Raw genomic sequence first — 20,939 nt, 5'->3', positions numbered from 1 at the left:
GTTGCCTGATTTGGATGGGGTTGTACTCCCTCTGAAAGAGCAAGTCCGTAGTCTGGGGGTGCTCCTGGATCCATCTTCGTTGTGAGAGGCCCAGGTGACCTCAGTGGCTAGGAATGCCTTTCACCAGCTTTAGCTGGTAAGACAGCTGCGGCCGTTACTGGACCAGGATAGCTTGATCACTGTTGTCCACACACTGGTAACCTCTAGGCTTGATTACTGTAAGGTGCTCTGTGGGGCTGCCCTTGAGGTTGGTCCAGAAGTTGCAGCTGGTGCAAATGCGGTGGCAAGACTGCTCACTGGGGCAGGGTATCGCCAACATGTCACCCCGCTGCTGAAAGAATTGCACTGGCTGCCCATTTGCTACCAGGCCAAATTCAAGGTTCTAGTTTTGGTGTACAAAGCCCTATACAGCTCGGGACCAGGATACCTGAAAGACCATCTTATCCCTTATATACCCAGTCAATCACTGCATTCTGCAGGTGAGGGCCTCCTGCAGATACCATCTTATCAGGAGGTCTGTTCTGCACAACATAGGAAATGGACCTTGAGTGTGGCAGCAGCTACCCTGTGGAATTGCGGTATAGTGGTTAAGGTGCTGAACTACAACCTGGGAGACCAGGGTTTGAATCCCCGCACAGCCATGAAGCTCACTGGGTGACCTTGGGCCAGTCACTGCCTCTCAGCCTCAGAGGAAGGCAATGGTAAACCCCCTCTGAATACCGCTTACCATGAAAACCCTATTCAAAGGGTCACCATAAGTCGGGATTGACTTGAAGGCAGTCCATTTCCACTTCAAATATTAGACAGGTGCCATCTCTGTTATCTTTTTGGTGCCTATTGAAGACCTTCCTCTTTCAACAAGCCTTTTAAGTTGAGACCTTATCCCAGTCTCTGTCTGTGTTGGAATTGCTTTTTAATATGTTTTTAAACCTTTTTTTAAGGTGTCCTGAAAGCTTTTTAAAAAATGTTTTTAAAGATTTTGTTTTAATGTATTTTAAAATATGTTTTTATGATGTTTTTAAGTGTTTTTAATGCTTTTGTTTGCCGCCCTGGGCTCATGCTGGGAGGAAGGGCGGGATATAAATCAAATAATAAATAAATAAATAATACATACTGGCAAAACAAAGGCTCCTAGATGCTGCTACTGAGCTATGACATTTGAGTGAATGATCATCGCCTCAGGTTCCTAATTGTGTGGAGGGGATGGCGGTGGTGGAGAGTCATGATTACTTAAACAGATGGTTGAAAGCAAGGTAAAATTGCTAGCAGCAGAAGGTAAGCCAGGACATTAATGCACTATCCATTTGGAACCACAGTGTGGGTCTCCATAGCCCCTAAGGGTCTGGAATGGTCATGTAGTCTGGAAAACAGCCACTATGCATGTTATGTAGAAAGAGGTTTACCACTGTGATCTTCTACTGCCACCGTCTTAAGATTAAAAGGATGCTTTTGGTCAAAAGACCACCTACGATGTACCATTTGTGAACAAGGAAGTCATGTAACCAAGTGCTTTTAGTTATGCAACTCCCTTTCCCTGGAGATAGTGCTAGAGCAAGTATGGGGAATTTGTGGCCTTCCAGATGTTGTTGGACTACAACTTCCATCATCCCTGGACACTGGCCATTCTCACTGGGGCTGACAGGAGTTGGGAGCAATATCTGAAAGACCACCGGTCTCATCCCTGGTTTAGAGTGTATATCTGCTAAAGCTAGTGCAGGAGAGCATCTTAAAATTAGCTTAAAACAAACTTTCTATTTTCCTGGATTCACTTTGCTTAAAGTGTGGATCTCCCTACTCTTCTTTCAATGCATGCTCATGTGGAGATTCTATTATAAATTCATGGTCGTTTGCAATGTAAGGTTGGTAGTAATGCTTTACATGTGAAGAAAATGGAGAAGCTCCCCTGCTTCACTGTAAGTTGGTTATTCCCAGCCATTTAAAAAAACCTTCATTGTAATAGCAAGGAACTCAGTCCCCCCCCCTAATTTGAATTCAAAAAGAGCAATGGTTGGCACTCAAATTGCCACCCCTTCCAGAAGAATTCACTTATGTATATATGCATTTTCAGTTTTTTATTGGTTGTTTTAGCTGGTTTTAATGTAGTTGCTTTGGGTCACTCTGTGATGGCAAGTGGCTAACAAATATAAACAATAATTACAATGATAATTATTGTTGTCCTGACATTTTGTAAAAACAGTAGCCTTTAATACTAAGCAGAAAATACAGTGGCCCTTAATAAACAGGTGGAGTCACAGTTTACATTGCAGTCATTTCAGTTTCTCAAAGCAAGAGGGGCGAATCCCAAGTTTCAGGAATAATTTGAACAGAGAAAGCTGCCTTACACCAAGTCAGATCATTAGCCACGACTGAGTTTGATGGGCCATTGGGGCTCTCTAGGGCTTCAAATGCGGGTCTCTTCCAACCCTAGCTGGAGATGTCGGAGGCTGAACCAGGGACCTTTTGGATGCAATGCATGTCCCCTACCACTGCACTGTGGCCCCTCATCTCTAGAGGGCATTTATTTATAAATATATTTGTATACCGCTATGTCATTGGGGAAAAAATCAAAGCAGTTTACAAGTTAATAACAATCATACAATAAAAACATTAAAAATACAATAGAAACAAAGGCCAACTAGTGTGAGAAGACATATTCTTAGTTGCCTGCGTAAGCCTGGTGGAACAGAAAGGTTTTCAGCAGGGATTTAAAAGTTAAAACAGAGGGCACCTGCTGCATGTCTGTTGGAAGAAAATTCTGGAGAGCTGGGCCAATGACACTGAAGGCTTGATTTTGTGTCGATGTTAAATGAGTCTTCCCAACTTGGGATCACCAAAACTGCTCCTGCAGATGATCTCAGTGATCATAAGAACATAAGAAGAGCCTGCTGGATCAGGCCAGTGGCCCATCTAGTCCAGCATCCTGTTCTCACAGTGGCCAACCAGGTGCCTGGGGGAAGCCCGCAAGCAGGACCCGAGTGCAAGAACACTCTCCCCTCCTGAGGCTTCCGGCAACTGGTTTTCAGAAGCATGCTGCCTCTGACTAGGGTGGCAGAGCACAGCCATCACGGCTAGTAGCCATTGATAGCCCTGTCCTCCATGAATTTGTCTAATCTTCTTTTAAAGCCATCCAAGCTGGTGGCCATTACTGCATCTTGTGGGAGCAAATTCCATAGTTTAACTATGCGCTGAGTAAAGAAGTACTTCCTTTTGTCTGTCCTGAATCTTCCAACATTCAGCTTCTTTGAATGTCCACGAGTTCTAGTATTATGAGAGAGGGAGAAGAACTTTTCTCTATCCACTTTCTCAATGCCATGCATAATTTTATACACTTCTATCATGTCTCCTCTGACCCGCCTTTTCTCTAAACTAAAAAGCCCCAAATGCTGCAACCTTTCCTCATAAGGGAGTCGCTCCATCCCCTTGATCATTCTGGTTGCCCTCTTCTGAACCTTTTCCAACTCTAGAATATCCTTTTTGAGATGAGGCGACCAGAACTGCACACAGTATTCCAAATGCGGCCGCACCATAGATTTATACAACGGCATTATGATATCGACTGTTTTATTTTCAATACCTTTCCTAATTATCGCTAGCATGGAATTTGCCTTTTTCACAATTGCCGCACACTGGGTCGACATTTTCATCGTGCTGTCCACTACAACCCCGAGGTCTCTCTCCTGGTCGGTCACCGCCAGTTCAGACCCCATGAGCGTATACGTGAAATTCAGATTTTTTGCTCCAATATGCATAATTTTACACTTGTTTATATTGAATTGCATTTGCCATTTTTCCGCCCATTCACTCAGTTTGGAGAGGTCTTTTTGGAGCTCTTCGCAATCCCTTTTTGTTTTAACAACCCTGAACAATTTAGTGTCATCAGCAAACTTGGCCACTTCACTGCTCACTCCTAATTCTAGGTCATTAATGAACAAGTTGAAAAGTACAGGTCCCAATACCGATCCTTGAGGGACTCCACTTTCTATAGCCCTCCATTGGGAGAACTGTCCGTTTATTCCTACTCTCTGCTTTCTGCTTCTTAACCAATTCCTTATCCACAAGAGGACCTCTCCTCTTATTCCATGACTGCTAAGCTTCCTCAGAAGCCTTTGGTGAGGTACCTTGTCAAACGCTTTTTGAAAGTCTAAGTACACTATGTCCACTGGATCACCTCTATCTATATGCTTGTTGACACTCTCAAAGAATTCTAATAGGTTACTATTAGATCGAGCTGGGATATAAGGGTTCAAGCGTACCCTAACGATACCCTGGACCTAAGGTGTTCAGGGCTTTGTAAATTAAAACAAAGTCCTTGAACCAGGCTTGATAGTGGATGGGCAGCCAGCGCTTTAAGGGTGGTGTCACATGTTGTCAGCCATGTGCTCCCTTCAGCAGTAGCGCTGCTTAAGTTTGCACCAGCTGGAGCTTCTGAACCAGGCCAAGGGCAGCCCCACATAGGGCACATTGCAATAATCCAGCCTTGAAGTTACCAGCGCATGGACTACAGAAGTCAGGCTATCACTGTCCAGGAGCCGCCAGAACTAAGGAACCAGACAAAGCTGGTAAAAGGTACTCCTAGCCACAGAGGATACTTGGGTCTCTAGTGAACTGGACTTCTTCGCAACTATGCCTCACCAGCAGAGGACAGGTACCAGTCCATGTGCTCTTAAACTTGTACTAGATACATTGTGAATGGGATGGGACCATATTGCATTTCCTATGTTCTTTCTGAAATGCCGAGATCACTCTGGGACTTACTCTCTCCCCAGAACTAAGACTAAGGCTGCATTCACGCTGTACATTTATTCCACTATTATTCCACTTTAAACAGTCATGACTTCCCCGAAAGAATCCTGGGAAGTGTAGTTTGTTAAGGGTGCTGAGAGTTGTTAGGAGAAGTCATGAGTATTTAAAGTGGAATAAATTTCTGGTGTGAATGTGGCCAACATAGATTCGTAAGTGTTCGAAAGTGCCGTGCCATCCAACCACCCCACCCCGAGGAAAAGCATTTAAGCACAACCTCTCTCCTGAAAGAAACTCTTAAAACGAGACTCCTATAAAACTTCACCAAAACAAATACAATCGCCCCTCCGCATCTCCTAATTGGAGGGATTCTTGTCACAGCCTACCTTGTCCAGCCGGGGCCTCCCATTGGTGGAAGAAGGACTGCGTGCCCGGCTGAGGCGGTCTTAGTCAAGCCCGGGCAGTGGGTGGTACCGCGACGCAAGCTTCTTCCTGTCTTCTGCTCGCTCGTTCGGTGCAGGCATGGCTTCCTGCTTGGATCTGGAGACCTTCGTAGATGGAGTTAAACCGCCGGTTTGCACCAGCAGCTTCGTGTTCGGCGAGTTAAGGAGGATTGGCATTTTACTGTCTGGAAATTGGGACCGGCGTCCATGTTTGAGGGATGGGTTGATAGGTGCCCTTTGCAGCGAAAAAACATTTTGCGGTGTATAGCAGTATCTGCTATTGGGATCTTTGTCGATTAGGGGAAGAGCTTGGTTGGAAGGGGATTTGTTTGAACGGGGCTTCTATATTTTGAGTTTCTGGCCCAAAGCCCGGCAAGCACGTGGCGGTCGCTGCCTAACAAGCTATCCTGATCCAGCGTGTGCCTTTAAGACGAATGCTATTGAACAGTGCTTGCGGATTTCAACCAAATTATAACTTTGGCTTTAGTTGTTTCGTTCCGTAAATCAAACTAAAACAAAAAGCACTCTGATCCTTCACTCCTTTGGCCTTACAAGAGCATCCAAAGGCGGTGTTCCTATCTTTCCAAGGAAGGGGAATAGAGGCAAAGACTAAACTTCCCACAAAGGTTTCCCACAATAGTGACCAAAGGGCTAGCCAATGTTATGCCTTCCAGATATTACTGGACTGCAACCAACCTAAGCAAGCATGACCAAACATCAGAAGACCACCATGAACCACAACTGTTTGTGTCATCATGAAGAATATCTCATTGGTTGAATTGCATACTTTTCCTCATCCCTCCTTTTTCTTTTTCAGTATCAATCTGCAAACCCCTTAAAAATCCTATCTGGAGAATGATGATTTGTGTGCTGTTCAAAGTAGATCATGTCTAACCTAAAAGCCTTAATGTTAACTTGCTCATTGGACTATCAGGAATAGCTGGAGGGGGGAAAAGAAAGTAAAACAAGTGCACACAAAATATGGCTAGGTGAAATACTGGTCTTAGAGTAAAATAATGGAAGAGGTCCAATGTACCCAAATAGGGGCCTCCATCCCACTGGACCTTACAAATAATTTTTGCAAGTTGCAGTTTGCGAAAAAAGTAATTTATGATAAAGGCAGCATGCCAAGTTATTTTTCCTGCCCCCTTTTGAGAAATTGCTGTGGATAGAATGGACCCAAATAGCTTATCCATTTGGTTGTTTCACTTTCCCATTCATTTATACAGGGGTAAATCTGATCCCTGATAGCTTAATAACAGAAACACTTTTTTAAAAAATTGAAAAGGGGGTGGAGGAAATGCCATTGAAAAAGTTTTACAAATATTTCAAACACCTGCTGGGATTCACAGTAAGCCCACTGGTTTGGTAAGGCTAAAAAGGAAGTAGTTTGGTTTCTTGGAAAGTTGCTGCAGCTTTGCTGTGTTTTTATTTGCTTATCAGTTGCAATGTTTGTTTTCCCTCAGGATGCGAGTTGAACAGCAGTGCCCGATCCTACACTTTTAAAGTATCTGAAGAGGATGATTCTGATCATATCCTATCTCTGAATATGGTGAGAGAGGTCCCGTCCTGACCTTGGGATACCAGTACCCAGACCCTGTAACTCGGCCTTGTATTTGCAAACACAGGTGGTCACCAAAGGTGACCAGGAATTCCATGCAGGCGAGTCTCTCTTCAAATATTAGGCCCTACTTGGTTTCTGCAGTAGCTGTTGTGGAAGAAAAGGCCCTTTTTCAGCAACATGCATGGAAATGCAGGAGTCTGGCAGAGGATTAATGGATCCGAAGTTCCGTTCTCTCCTCTGTCATTAGGAGGCTTTTTAGCCAGAATTTCTATGCAGGTTACAGAGGACAGGGCTTCCCCTCTTCCAATATGGAAACACAGGCTAGTAACTTCATTGGTTTATTTAAAAGGCTGCTTAAACATTCCATGCCTTCCTCCAAGGTTGCAGAGCCTAGGTGGAATCTCCCCGGGAATTGATCTTTATTTCTTCTTTCTCTGTCATGACGTGCCACAAAGGCATTGAGTGGTTTGTCCAGAAGACTGCTTGAGGGGCAAGTCTAAGTGAGAGGAGAGCCAGAGAGTCAGTGCCTGTTGGGCTGTGAGATACAGATCCTTTTGTAGGATCTGAAATTCTCTTTCTTTGAGAGAGACCTTTGGCGGCATGGTGAGGGCACTGTTTTCTCAAAACAGTTGAGGGTCATGTTGGCAGGTGACCATATACAGCAGAAGTTGGCAACATGACACCCATGGATGTGTCACTAAGTATCTGTGGCAACTGTAGAAGGTCACTAAGTATCTCCTCAAAAATCCACAATGCAAGATAAACTGTTTGCTCTTTCTGCTCAGTTACTGTTTGCACCAGCTGAGCCTCTCCTATATTGAACACTATCCGTTGCATTGGATGTCAGGATGGAATGCCCACTCTCTCATCTGTTTTCAGTAGAGGACAGATGCAAAGAGCTGCTTCTCTGTGAGCAAGTGTGACAGTGGCTGATGTAGGTGCCTTTTCCCATTAATCGAGAAAGGGCAGTCCTGAGCCATTTTGTGGCCCTGTTTCTTTTCCCGCTCCTTTAGATGGGGCAGCCATTTTGTGCTGTGCCATACCCCCATAATAGCCATTGTATGACTGGCACCATCAGCAGTTTCTTAAAATTTCAGATCTGCCCACTAGCCCAAAATGATTGGTGACCCTTGCTGTAAAGGAAATAGGGGCAGCTGAATACTTCCCTTGGAGCTAAGCTTCACAGACCAGGAGAAATCTAAGCCTGCCCGTTCTCAGGCTGTGAATTGACAATTGGACTTTTTATTCTTTTTTTTTTTTAATAGGGACCTAAAGATGGGAATCTTTAGATCTTGAGAGGGTAGGGAACTTATGTTTTTTTAAAACCTCTGGTTGCATCTGTCACTAGGTGATTTTACACTCTGCTTCTTGCTCCCAGCTGACCACTGCTGAGACGTTTATTTTTTAACTCTTCTGTCTCCCTTTCCTCCTGTCTTCAAGGTTTGCCTGTCAGAAGGGGCCAAGGATGAGTGCAATATTGTGGAGGTTGTGGGGCATGACTATCACAACCACGAGATTGTTGTGCCAGTGGCCAACCTGAAGCTGTCGTGTCAGCCCTGGGTAAAATGATCTGTTTGGACTAGGCATTTGGGCACTTGGGAGGAGAGGGAGTGGTGGCTACAGGGCCTGAAAGAGCTAACAAGAAGACTGGGAAAGGTGAGGGAATGCTGGGTTTGCAAGGCTGGGAGACGTTCTCTTCAGAGTGTTTTCTGTTGTCTATCCAGAAAGTCTTTGTTCACGCATGCCAGTTGATACAAGTCATTCGTTCAAATGACTGGTTTGATGCAGTATTTTCACTACAACCAGGGCAACTGGGGGTATATATATTGATCTGGAATTAAAGGCATCAACAAGAACTGAATTTGCAGGTTGTTCAGTTGTGTGTGAGAATTTCATGGCTTGGATAATGGGAAATAGACTTGCTAGTGCCCTGGTACTCTTTCTCGGTAATAGAGACAATGTAACCCTAGAGTCCAGTTGAGCTAAATGGGATCTGGAGACATTCCTTCCTCTATCACATTTGCTTCTCTTCTCTTTCCACAGTTGTGTTTGGAAGATTTTCAGCTGCAACCCCCGGTGACCTTCCGCCTATGCTCAGGATCTGGCCCTGTTCACCTTGCAGGACAACACCGTATCTGTAAGGAGCTATGACTGGGATTTGGGGAGCTACTCAGTTGTATTAAACATAGTGCAGTATGCTCTATTCATGGTTGTGTGTCAGTTATGCGTCCTGTCTACCTCCAAGCGGCAAGGAGGACTTTGCCACACTTCAGATGCAGGAATGTGTGACAGGATTGTACACAGTCCTCCTTTGGGGCACAGGGCAGAGAGCTGGGGAGTGCTGTGTGGACACTTTGGTAGGCATGGATCATTCATCAACTTATCTGAGACATGCGTTCACTCTTAAGGATGGGGTGAGGTTGGCTGGTAATGGCAAGACAAGGAGCTTGGAAGCATTTCCTAGGTCTGCTGTCAGATAACAAGCCTGATTGTTTTTCTCAGTTCACAGAAAGGATCTCTCGGATGATAAGTTCAGTGAAGAGGATGAGGAGGATTTTAGTGAGGATGAGGAGTCCATAGAAGAGGAGGAAGAGCTCTCCCCTATCAAGCCAGCCAAGAAGCAATGTAAATCTTAGCCTGGCTTCCCTGGAAGTACGTGGTATTGGGGAGAGTTGGGCAACTGAGAGGTTAGAGCAGCTTTCCCCAGTCTGGTGCCCTTGAGATGTGGTTGGACAACAACTCGCACAATTCCTAATCACTGGCTATGCTGGCTAGGGCTGTTGGGAGTTGGAGTCCAACAACATGTGGATGGCACTAGGTTGAGGAAGGCTGGGCTAGAGTACATGCACCACAGTGAAGCACCATTTTGATTTTTAGAAATAGGCTTGTTGCAGCCCAACAGAATGTTGGTCCAACTGGCGGGTCAGGACCCACTGCTGGGTCACAACTTGATCTAAGATGAGTGCAACACACCATAATACAAGCATATGGTTAAAATTTTCAGAAATGTGTCTCCAACTGCATTTTGGGTGCCAGGTCTGAAAACATTAAAGACTGCTGCAATGCTCCTTGGTTCATAGCATCACAACAATAATATTGACTTCCAAATATGAATCTCCCTTTCCAAATAAAGCTACAGGGCAGGGAGGTATTCCCCAACAGACTCTTCTGCCCCTGCTCCCAGCTTGTCAGGCCCAGGATGTGACTCAGGAACCAGACCAACGGCTGTAGTTAATTCGTGTTTTATTAGGGTAATGTCCAAACAAAGACTGCGTTTTCTCATGAAGCAATACAGGGATACAGGTCCTGTGGCATTGGGAGAAAGTTGACAGAGCAAGGGACTTCTTCCCGCCTGTTCTTTAAGAAGGGGCCAAACGGGCGCGCAATCTTTCGCTCCTCCTTAACTGCCCCTCAGGTACTGCCCGCCTTCCCCCCCCCTTCTCTCCTGTCTTTTCAGCTGTCTGCGTGTGCGCGGTGAGGGGGGAAGCATCACCCCCTCCTCTTCTGAAGTTTCCGATTCCAGGATGGGGGATAGGGGAGGGGCTGATGGTAAACTGCCTCCCCGCTTTTCGGCTGTGAGCAGCCCTCCCTCTTTCCCCTCTTGCTCTGAGCCTGAAAGAGGGGGAGGCGTGAGAATGTCCAGGGAGGGCTCAGGCTCCCCGTTGCTAAGCGACCTTATCACTGGCAGTTCCTCTGTTTCGTCTTCGCTCCAAAGGGGGGAAGTTCCTCCCCCTTCCCTCTGCCATCCATCCAAATACTCTTCTCCCAACTCTCCGGGATCCAGCTCCCCGGGATTGGGACCCCAGCCCTGCCTTCCGACACAGCTTCAGTAGTCCCAGGGCATTCTTGCCTGCTGCAGAGCTTGAGTTCTGTTTGCTGCAGCAGGTTGAAAAAGAAGATGACCAACTGAGCCACTGCAGTGCTAAGGTGAGGGACATTGCATGTGCAATGTTTTTGCCCTGTCTTAGTGTTCTTAACAGTCACAGGAGCTGACTTTGGGATGGTACCCTCATCTCCGGAATTGCTTTGTAATACAATTGGATCTGCCAACCCTACTTTGGTGTCTGTTTTCTGGCCCTAAGAGGAGATAGAGCAATAGGAAGGTATTTTGTACTGAGTCCAGCTAGTTCAGTATTGCCTACACTAACAGTTCTCCAGAGTTTCAGATGGAGGACATTCCCAGTCTTACCTGGAGATGCTGGGGATTGAACCTGGGACATTCTGCATGCAAAGCAAATGTTGTACCATTGAGCAGCAGCCCTCCCCTGTTTATGTGTTGCTAGCTCTGGGGAAGAGAGATGAATGACTCGCCCCCTTGGTGTGCACGGTGTATGGAGGCCTACACTGCCATGCATAATTGCACTTTCTCTTCCTGCCAGGTGCTGCTGATTTTCTTCTTCCTGAAATGCAGTGCTACTAATCTGTGGCTGAACTTCTTGAAAAGTTTGTTCATATTTTCTGCCTAAAGTTGACGGCTAGCTAGCGCTGCTGACCCTGTGGTTTTTGAGGAGTTGTTGGAGTGTTCCCAAACACATTTCTGGCACACGTTTTGCTTCCCAACTGGGAAAACTGGTAGCTGCTTTCCCTTCTGGTCAGATTTCCTTGGTACTTAGAAAAGTGCCCAAGCTGACTGCTGCTACTGATATATATAAAGTTGTTTTCTCTAGGTGAGGCAGTCAACAGATAAGCATAATGCCTGTGTTCCCTATGCATTTTACATCTTTAAAGGACACACTCCCTTAAGAAAAAAGTAAACCTGTGCAATGTAAGGTGACTGTGAATACTCCATACATGTTTGGATTTTTCAAAATATTTTAAGCTTTTTTAAACAAAAATCTGTGGTTGACTAGTTTGTATATTTCAGAAAGCAATAAACATTTTTTGAAAAAAGAAACCAGTAAAACTACTGTGTCTACTTCTTAGAACTTGTTCGTCTCTGGAGCTCGTTTGTGAGTGTGTAGATATATTTATGCAGAGTCCCACTTTCTGAAACAGTATAGATATATTTTATTTCTTTTAATTTGTTTTAATTTAAATTTATTAAGAAAAACAAAAAGGGAGAAATAACACACAAAAGAAAGCTACAACCATCAGCTCATAAAAGGTCATGAACATCCACAAATATCAAAGATTTTGCTAATATAAAGAGCAACCATATTAACTGTATTTTCTTACAGGGTTAACCAAATTTTAAACCTCCATACTGTCAGATACCTCTTTGTATTGCATTAAGCCCATTTTAAATATCCTTGGGGTTTTTTTTTCAAGAATTGCTTACAGCTTCAGTTTACACCAGTGAAAATGAGAACAACCTGTGTATGTTTGTCCCTTAGTCTCATTCTGTATATGCCAGCAGTTCCCCAACTTTTTCTGCCATGGACTACTTGAAAATTTCTGAGAGTTTTGGTGGACCACTTCATGATTTTTCTGCCTGTTTTAGCAGTTGTAATGCATTGTCTAGGTGCTGTGTGATTTTTAATTGTATTTTTGTTTCTTTTAGTTCTTGTATTTTATTATATTACAATTTGCATTCCATAGAATATGAATATTTAATGTGGACATCTCGTATGCCACCTCAGTGAAGCTCACAGACCACAATTTGGGAACCCCTGGTATATCCCAAGAGCTGTATGTGATTTGGTCATAGGGCATGAATCACAAAGTAGTTGTTTGCATATTCTTGTGCTATCTCTTTTAACATATTGTTTTGCTCTTTCAAATAAATATATTTGTAATCTATGGACTACTATGAATTGTTTTCTTGGCAGGAGGGGTGGAATTGAGAGCCTTGGACTACCATTGTTCTACTTTCAATGTATAGGATCTTATGCATTCTGCTCCTCCCCTTGAAATATATAATAGGTATGGAAGGAACTCTTCTGCTTTCAAGCAGTGATCCCAGCATTGCCAGTTTGCCCGATTTCAAGAACTATGAGAAATACCATCTGATTTTTCACTTACTTTTCTTCTATTTACATAACTGGCAATTCTTACTTTAAAGTAAGTCAGTAAAATTAATGAAAGAATTATAGGAATGCCAGTAATAACCAAGAAATACATAATTAATATGCAAGTTTTAAGCAAACAGAACCAGTTATCAAGACTGCAGTCCTGTACCTGCTTACCTAGGAGTAAGCCCCATTGAATTAATTGAATTGAATTTATTTTAATTCGGTCCAAGACCAGCAATGAATTAATTGAACTTCCTTTGGCGCAGACATAGGATTTCCCTGTAAAGATTCTAATGCCTTAGCAAAATTAATCGGGATTCCAAACAATGTAATATATTCCTAAAGCAAGGTTTAGCATTAGCATAGGTTTCTAAAAGGTTACATACCTATAAAATATTTTATCTTCTGGGTGATATTTCAAGAATTGCCTGCTTCGCACAAAACTGTAAAGTTGTCCCATGGCCTGTTTCTCCAATGTTAGGTTTTCCAGTTGCTCTTGTGACTTGGTGAGTATCTGAGGATGGAGTGGTTAAGGAAGGGTGCTGAATGACAAGCCATAGTTAAAACAAGATGTGTTTTAACTCAATAAAACCATAGATTGTGACTTGTTGGCTGAAAACAAAACAGTTAAGTTGCTGCACAGGGTTCACACAATGGTAAGCCATAGTTTATTGTGTGTGAACCAGGCCAATATCTATTCCATTAGTCTATTTGTTCCAGCTCTGATAGGAATGAAAAAAATTAATACATTTCAGAAAGCCTTTCATTAAACACTTGTTTGAGAGATGGCTTACAAGAGCAGAAGAGAAACTACTAGATCAGAGACTTGTCTAGTCCATCCTTCTGTTTGCATGGCCAACCAGATGCCTATGGGGAGAATACAAGCAGAATAATAGCATTTTCCCCACTTAGGAATCATGATCCCCAGCAGCTGCTATTCAGAGGCATACTGCGTCTGATACTGGAGACATTATTAATTACTCTGATAATGGTTACTAACAATCATGCCTGCTCTAATACAGACCCATCACGATTAGTAACCTTTGTTAGCCTTATCCTCCATGAATTTGTCTAATCTCCAGTGCTAGTCCACTCAGGGTAGATCCGCTGAAGCAATAGACAAGACCAGCTTAGGTCTACTCTGAGTGGGACTTGGTTGACTATAACCCATCTTTATTGCAACCCTGTATCTTGTGAGAACAAATTCCATAGCTGAGCTCTGCAAAGAAGTACTTTTTGTCTGTCCTCAGTCTCCAGCATTCAACTTCATTAGATGACCCCATGTTCTAGTATTAGGAGAGATGATGAAAAACCTCTTTCACCACACCATGCATAATTGTGGGGCCTCCACCATGCTTAATTTCCCCCCTAAACTTAAAGGCCCCAACTGTAGCCTTTCTGCATTGGAGTCTTGGCTCCAGCCCCTTGATCATTCTGATTGCCCTTTTCTGGAGTGTGAGTTTAGGAAATGCTCCATCTTCAACTGTAGTTCACCAGGGATGAGACATTTTGCACACAGGTGGTAGGTGTGGGTATAGCTGATTTTTCCTGCCTTGGCTGATCTGGCCTAGATAGCCTGTGCTCCGGTTTTATCAAATGTTTGTGGGCAGTTCACTCAGTCCCTAAAGCACAAAAGTCATGTTAATAGTCTTACTGGACCTTGAAGGGAATCAAGAAGTCCATGGTCACATCCCCGCCATACGTTTAAAGCCCGTGGCTTCTTCCAAAGAATCCTGGGAACTGTAGCTTTGTAGTGGCTAAACTGCAGTTGCAAGGATTCTTTGGGGGAAATCATGTGCTTTAAGTGTATGGTATGAATGTGACCTATGTCCAGCTTGGGAAAGTGGTTACTTTAGGCAGTTTCAGAGAACGGTGATGCTGGTAGTCATTAGGAGTTGGTAAGGGGAGAGCAATGAAAGATACTGTTAAATTTTTACTCTCTTAGATCCAAGCTAGACATTTCTAGCGTTTTTTCCCCCTTAATTACAGGCCGGGCAGGAGAAGAGGACCATCTCCCCAGTAGGATTGAAATAACCCTCTCTTTGGAGAAAAATGGGGACATTGGAACATAGGGATGGTCCATCTCCCTCAGTATTGTTAGCACTGGCTGGCAGCAGTTCTGCAGGGTTTTGGTCTTTCCTAGCTGTACCTGGAGACACCAGGGCATGAGCCTAGGACCTTTTGCAAGCAAACGTACTCTGTTCCCCAAACTTTTCCTTAAAGTGATATTTCCTTAAGCTGATATTTATTTTCTAGTGTGGGTGAGTGAAGACATAAGCTTCCCCTTCCTTGTGTGTTGATCTGTTATGAAAACCAGATACACATTCACATATCCAGCAAATGATTAGGTTGGCCCTTAAATACTGTGATCCTGTTTTTTGGGAATTCTAGTAGGAAGCAATGTGGGTTTATCCACCTAAAATATTACCAATAGTTCTTAGATGGCTAGTTTTTGAATGGTATGTCACCATGTCCCTCCCCTCATAAGTAACTATGACATCTCTCTCTTATGCACACATTTACCTTGTTGGAAGGGTCTTTGGGCAATGCAGTAGGGAGGCTGAGAAAAACCCACAAGCATGTTGCAGAAGCAGTTGTTTTCCCCTCTAAGGAATGGAGAATCCTCTCCAGATGAGAGGAGTGTGGTCAATATCCCCCCCCCTTGCTGTAAAAAGCTACCTTCTCACTGTCATCCACAGTGGTTACACTGATGGACTTTCAGTGCAGCCACAAGATGGCAGTCCTGTTCAGCATGTTAGGAGCCCAGAGCCTTCTTCCATTGTTGTATCACAGGGGAGTGGAAAAAAGGATTTTGTTTCACACTTTCATTGCAAGTGCTGGGAAAACTGCCTCAATCAGTATGTATGACAGCAGCGATAATGGTTTGTCAGTTCAATGGCACCCTATATTTGTGCTGGGAGGAATGAGATTTTTCTGCTAGGCTACCTTTTGCCAACCTGATGCCTTCCAGATGTTTTGGACTACAGCTATGCAGGCTGGGGCTGATGGGAATTGTAGCCCAAAACATCTGAAGGGCACCAGATGGACAAAGGCTGTGATAGGCCATAGTAATAGTACAGGACTTGTTCAGCAGTATTAGGAGCACGAAGTATCAAATGAATCTTGGAGAAAATTTTTGTTGCAGATTTTGAATCCTTCATAGTCCTAACCCACTGCCATGCAGTGAGATTTGTCAAACACATCTGTTAAACGTATTTTGGAGAGTCGCATGGATTTAAATGTCTATGCTATCTTCTGTCTGCCTGTTGCCTGCCCTTTGGGCACATCTGATCTCGTAAAGCTGCTTCCAGTGTCTCCACTTTGAAGAATCATTTAGTAATATCCCTCTGAGCTGGATGGATGGAGCAATGGGGTGAATCTTATATTGTCGATTCCTATATTAAAGCTAGAAAAAGGCCTTACAAAGGCTACATCAATGAGACACCCACCCCCATAACCTCTTTTCAATTATATCCAGTTGCCAATTATTTACAGGACTGCTTATGATATTACAGTGCACTCAACAGAATGTTACAGTCCCTCTTTGTGACTTTGTTGTGTTTTGGGTGGCAATATGCTCAGCAGGAGAATGTATGCCTTCGCCATTATCACTAGATAATGGTTTGTCAGTTCAATGGCACTCTGCATTTGGGGTGGGAGAAACTAGCTTTTTCAACCTTTCCTGCTTCCTAGCTACTTCCTAGAAAAGCAGCTCTTTCTCCCCTTCTTCCATAATCCCCTTTCAGCTGTTCTCCCTTGTTCCCCTAGCCCCCATTGTATGACATCTTTTTCTCATTTACTTCCCTTGAGATGTTCTATTCCAAGCCAGGCATGGCCAACCAGTACCTTAGGAGCTGCTTCTGGGCCTCAACACCATTTTCAGCATCCTTCCGCCTCTTCCATCCCTGCACTATGATTTACAAGTACCACTTCTCATCTGCCAGGATGTAGTAGTTTACAGGCCAGAATTAAAAATCCTGGGATCGTGGCAGAGAAGGGATGCCATGATGGAGAAGAGAAAGGCAGTGAGTGACCTGGCCATCACTCCATCCAGACAGTGTGTTGTACATGAATGAAGTTTAATCTGTTGAATTGTCTCACCTTTTTTTAAAGAGATCTCCAGGAACACCAGACTCAAAAGCTTGACTTTGCTAATAGTGAGTGCAGATAGCTTGGTAAGTGCTCCTGGTGGAAATGCTACCACAGAAAGGGCCAATGCAATCCCTGGAAACATTAACAAAGTTGTAGTTTTATACCCCTAATCTTTGGAGAGGTTCTGGAGTTCTGATATGAGTGACCACATTTTTAAAAGGATGCTGGCATCTTTCAAAGGCTAGAAGAATAAACTGAAAGCTGGGATATATATCTGGAAGCAAGAGATCTGAGAAGCTGACTCAAAACTCAATCATCTTAAGAAGGTAGAAATTAACTCTGCAGAGGCAGGTAGAAAAAGAGCCAAGCTCCACAATTCTGAATTAGGAATAAATGTTTTACAAATTTGGTGCAGATAGCAAGGGCACTGGGTGATATCCCCCCCCCAGCACTGATGACTTGCATTGCAAAACTGTCCCCCGCCCCACCCTAGAGAGGCCTTGAGCTAAGACAGATGGATTTGTTCATTAAATTCAAAATTCTGAATAAATTAAGCAAAGTAGATGAATATGCATATGTACTTTTATCTTACTGTGCTGTACAAAGTGTGTGCATGTGAAACCTGCAAATTTTTGTAGATTTTTTGTTGTTGGAAAAAGAATTTAAGAATGGCTAGGGAAGGCAAATTAGGTAGTTTTGTCCTCCCACTGGCAACTTCAACATTGGGTTGAAGTGGGGCTTCTTCACCACCCTTACCGCCGCACAGTAGGCACGGTTATGATGTTTTACTTGTGCCCGATCAGCCTCATAGCACGTCTTTTGCTTCTTGCGCTCTAGCTGTCGTCCAGCCTGTTTCATTGCCCTTAGCTCACTGGCATACCAAGGTGCAAACCGGGCTCCACAATGCCAGAGAGGGCGCTCGGGGGCAACCGTGTCAAGAACCCGATGCGCCTCGCTGGTCCACAGCATGACAATGGCTTCAACAGGGTCACCTGCTCTATCTACTGGGAACTCCCCTTGCACATTCAGGAATCCAGTGGATTCCATTAGTCTCCAGAAGCGGACCATCTTAATCTGTCCACCACCCCTGCAGGGAAGGATTGGAACCATAAGTCTAAACTTCTCAAGGAAGTGGTCTGACCATGACAATGGGATGACATCCACCCTCCATCTCCAGACCACCCTTTCCTCCATCTGGAGCAAAAACCAAGTCGAGGGTGTGCCCTGCCCTATGTGTCAGGCCGGTGACAACTTCAGATAGCCCTATGGTCGTCATGGAGGCCATGAAGTCCCGAGTCGGAACACTAGAGGCAGCCTCAGCGTAGACATTGAAATCACTTAGGACTATCATTCTGGGCTCCTCCAATACCACAGCCGAGATGGCCTTCACCAGCTCAGTGAGAGAAGCTGTCAGGCAGCAGAGTGGACAGTACACCAGCAGCAACTCTAGTTTACTGTTTCCTTGGCCCCACACCAGGTGCAAGCCCTCACAGCCAGCTCCAAGACAGAGTGATTTCTGGTGACAGAGATGGAAGTTCTGTAGACCACAGCAACTCCTCCCCCCATCCCTGCAGCCTGTGCTGGTGTTGCACCGAATATCCAGGTTGGCAAAGCTGGGTCAGATCAACTCCTCCCAGCTCACACACCCAGGTCTCGGTAATGCACACCAAATCGGCACCTTCATCCACAATCAAATCATGGATGAGTATGGTCTTATTGTGTACCAATCTGGCATTAAACAACAACACACACAGGCCAGTGGGCACAGCAGATGAGCAACGAGGAACATGAGAGGAGTGGCAGCAAGGAACAAGGCGTAGATAGCCTTGCCCTCATCTTCTATGGTAATTCACCACATCCCCATGGCTATACTTCCCTCTACCCGTGATCACCAAAACTGGGGTGGCATCACCCATGTTCCTCCTTACTAAGACTCCTCCTAAACACCTGATATGGACCCAACAAGAGCCCACCAACAAAACCTACCTGAGCCAATTATCTTAGTAGGCCTCTGTGATAGAAACATGTAGATAACAGAAGTGGGCATGCAGATAAACCTGCGGTGGTATTTATTAATTAATTAATTTAAAATATGTATTTGCATATTTATTTGTAATATTTCTAAACTGCTCAGCATTACAAAATACCATAGCAGTATCGAACAATAAAAATAAAACAAGTAAAAGTTCTCAGAAAAGGAATCAGATACCTTCTGTGAGTCAACTTGACCTTCTGGGAAAGCCTGTAAAAATTAAGGTTTTAGAATCTGATGAAATGTGGACATTGTTGAAGCCTGTCTAGCTTCAGTGGGTTTAGTGTTTTGCAAGGCAGGTGCTGCTGCGCTGAAGGACTTGGACTCACTTCCAGTCCAGACACGCTGTTTATTGAGCATTCATCCTGATGTGTTGGCACAAAATTTGTGAGGAGGTTAGATGTCAACTGTTTAATGAGCATTCATTCTGATTTGCTAACCCTCACTTTCCAGTGCAATTTCCCATTATTTTCCATATTGCAAAAAAGTCTGATTTGGGGGGAAAGCAGGCTTGCTTCACATGAACACCCAATCAACTTTCATTCTGCAGCCTGAATTTGTCAGAATGAGATTGCTGCTATTTTGAGGGGGGATTCAGTCTGGAAGCATCTCTAGTCCAAGCAACCACAGAATGAAGCTTTGCTTTTCACATTGCAAAGATACACTGCTTTTTACATAGCATACCAAAACAGTATACAGTGTAAATAAAATAATATCATAAACTTCATTCAAACAAATGGTACAAGGAGGAAAGAATGTTATGGATTACATAGAGAGAAAAGAGGGGTAACTGGAACTGTGGAGAGAAATCGTTAGGTAAACAGAAAAAGGAGATAAGGGGAAGAAGAGTAGTGCAGAGGAGAGAGGAGGTTCAGAGAGTGGGGCTTTAGAAGGACCTGCTACTGTGCAGAAAGAAGAGTGCTATGGGGTACAGAGAGGGAAAAGGAGCTAACAGACAATGAATATCCTGTTCAACCGTTAACATAGCAACTTGGTCCTCAGTTAGCAAAACTATAAAAACAGCCCTCAGAATTATCTGAGTTGTGCACCACTCTCCTATATAAAATATATATGTATATAAAGAAGCTTCAGCCTCCTATTGGGTCCATCTCTATTTCCATCTGAGGATATCTAGAATGCTACAGTTTTGTAGCTCTTAAAACACTCACATAAGATCCTATAAAGCGCCTTTTCAGCCCATCTAGTGCTGTTTATGCCATATAGGGATGTTGTTATGAAGCAAAACAATACGGGATTCAATGTCCTCACCAAAGTAAGCATTATAAATATGCTCATCCCTTTAGCACTTTAATGACAGGCAGAGGTGCTAGCAAATCCACAAGGCCTGCCCAAATGAGCACCTCACTCATACAGGACTCTGTATTGCCGATATCCTTCTCCTCAAAGGCCTCTCCTTTTAAAAACAAACAAAAACACACTAGGCTAGCTAGCTGGCCTTTGTTGAAATAGAGATGTGTTTGGATACTTTGGAAAACCTTGCCTCCTCCTGCCCCCAATACACACCCAACATGTACACTCAGCATTTTCCCCACTTTGGTGTGAGGAAATTGAGGTAAGCACCATGAATTGGGCTGGGCAACAGGATATTTCAAGAAGCAGCACCTCGAGGCTAGGATGTCAAGAGTGTAACCCCAGTGTTTTGCCAACTCTCAGGGTCAGTAGTTCAGCCACTGCTAAGCCAGAGCCCTGAAAGCCATGTGGTAAAGGTTGCTTAGACCTACTAGTAAGTAAACAAACATGTCTAAAATTACAGTGTCCGTCCACTCCCCTCTGAAGTTTGCCTGAGTCACCTTCAGTTCCAGATTTGATGGCATACCTAAACACTGTCACCTTGACACAGTAAACTCCATAGAAGGTCTTCAGTTGCTATAAACGCAGCTGATTCTGTGAGATGGATTTAAACCACTTCCAGGGTTTTGTCCTGAAATCGATCTAGGATCCTTGTTGGCAGGGGCCAGGAGGTAGATTGATTATTCTTGTGTATCCGTTAATGAATTTCACGTGCTTAGATTGCTTGTCCAAGATGGAAACAGGATTATTAACTAGCCAGTTTTGGAGGCTCCTGGTCATTTGTCAAAATTGTCTGTGTCCTGGTT

The 20,939-nt window shown here is 44.0% G+C and overlaps 1 protein-coding gene across 5 annotated transcripts; it reads left to right on the top strand.

Moving 5' to 3' along the window:
• Nucleotides 1-5,037: 5,037 nt before the first annotated feature.
• On the top strand, nt 5,038-12,486 carry NPM3 (nucleophosmin/nucleoplasmin 3). 5 transcript variants are annotated; one of them, XM_061636228.1, is made up of 6 exons: nt 5,048-5,413; nt 6,650-6,735; nt 8,188-8,307; nt 8,791-8,884; nt 9,250-9,372; nt 11,127-12,486. In XM_061636228.1, the coding sequence occupies exons 1-6, from the start codon at nt 5,263-5,265 to the stop codon at nt 11,165-11,167; spliced, it is 615 nt and encodes a 204-aa protein (XP_061492212.1). In that variant the 5' UTR covers nt 5,048-5,262; the 3' UTR covers nt 11,168-12,486. The 5 variants fall into 5 exon arrangements, with proteins under 5 accessions (XP_061492216.1, XP_061492212.1, XP_061492213.1 ...); XM_061636229.1 differs by having other exon boundaries at nt 5,051-5,413; nt 9,250-9,399; XM_061636230.1 differs by having other exon boundaries at nt 5,093-5,338.
• Nucleotides 12,487-20,939: the final 8,453 nt, after the last annotated feature.

Source organism: Rhineura floridana, chromosome 7, assembly GCF_030035675.1.
Source record: "Rhineura floridana isolate rRhiFlo1 chromosome 7, rRhiFlo1.hap2, whole genome shotgun sequence".
Taxonomy (NCBI): Eukaryota; Metazoa; Chordata; class Lepidosauria; order Squamata; family Rhineuridae; genus Rhineura; species Rhineura floridana.
This window is presented reverse-complemented; position numbering and strand designations above follow the sequence as displayed.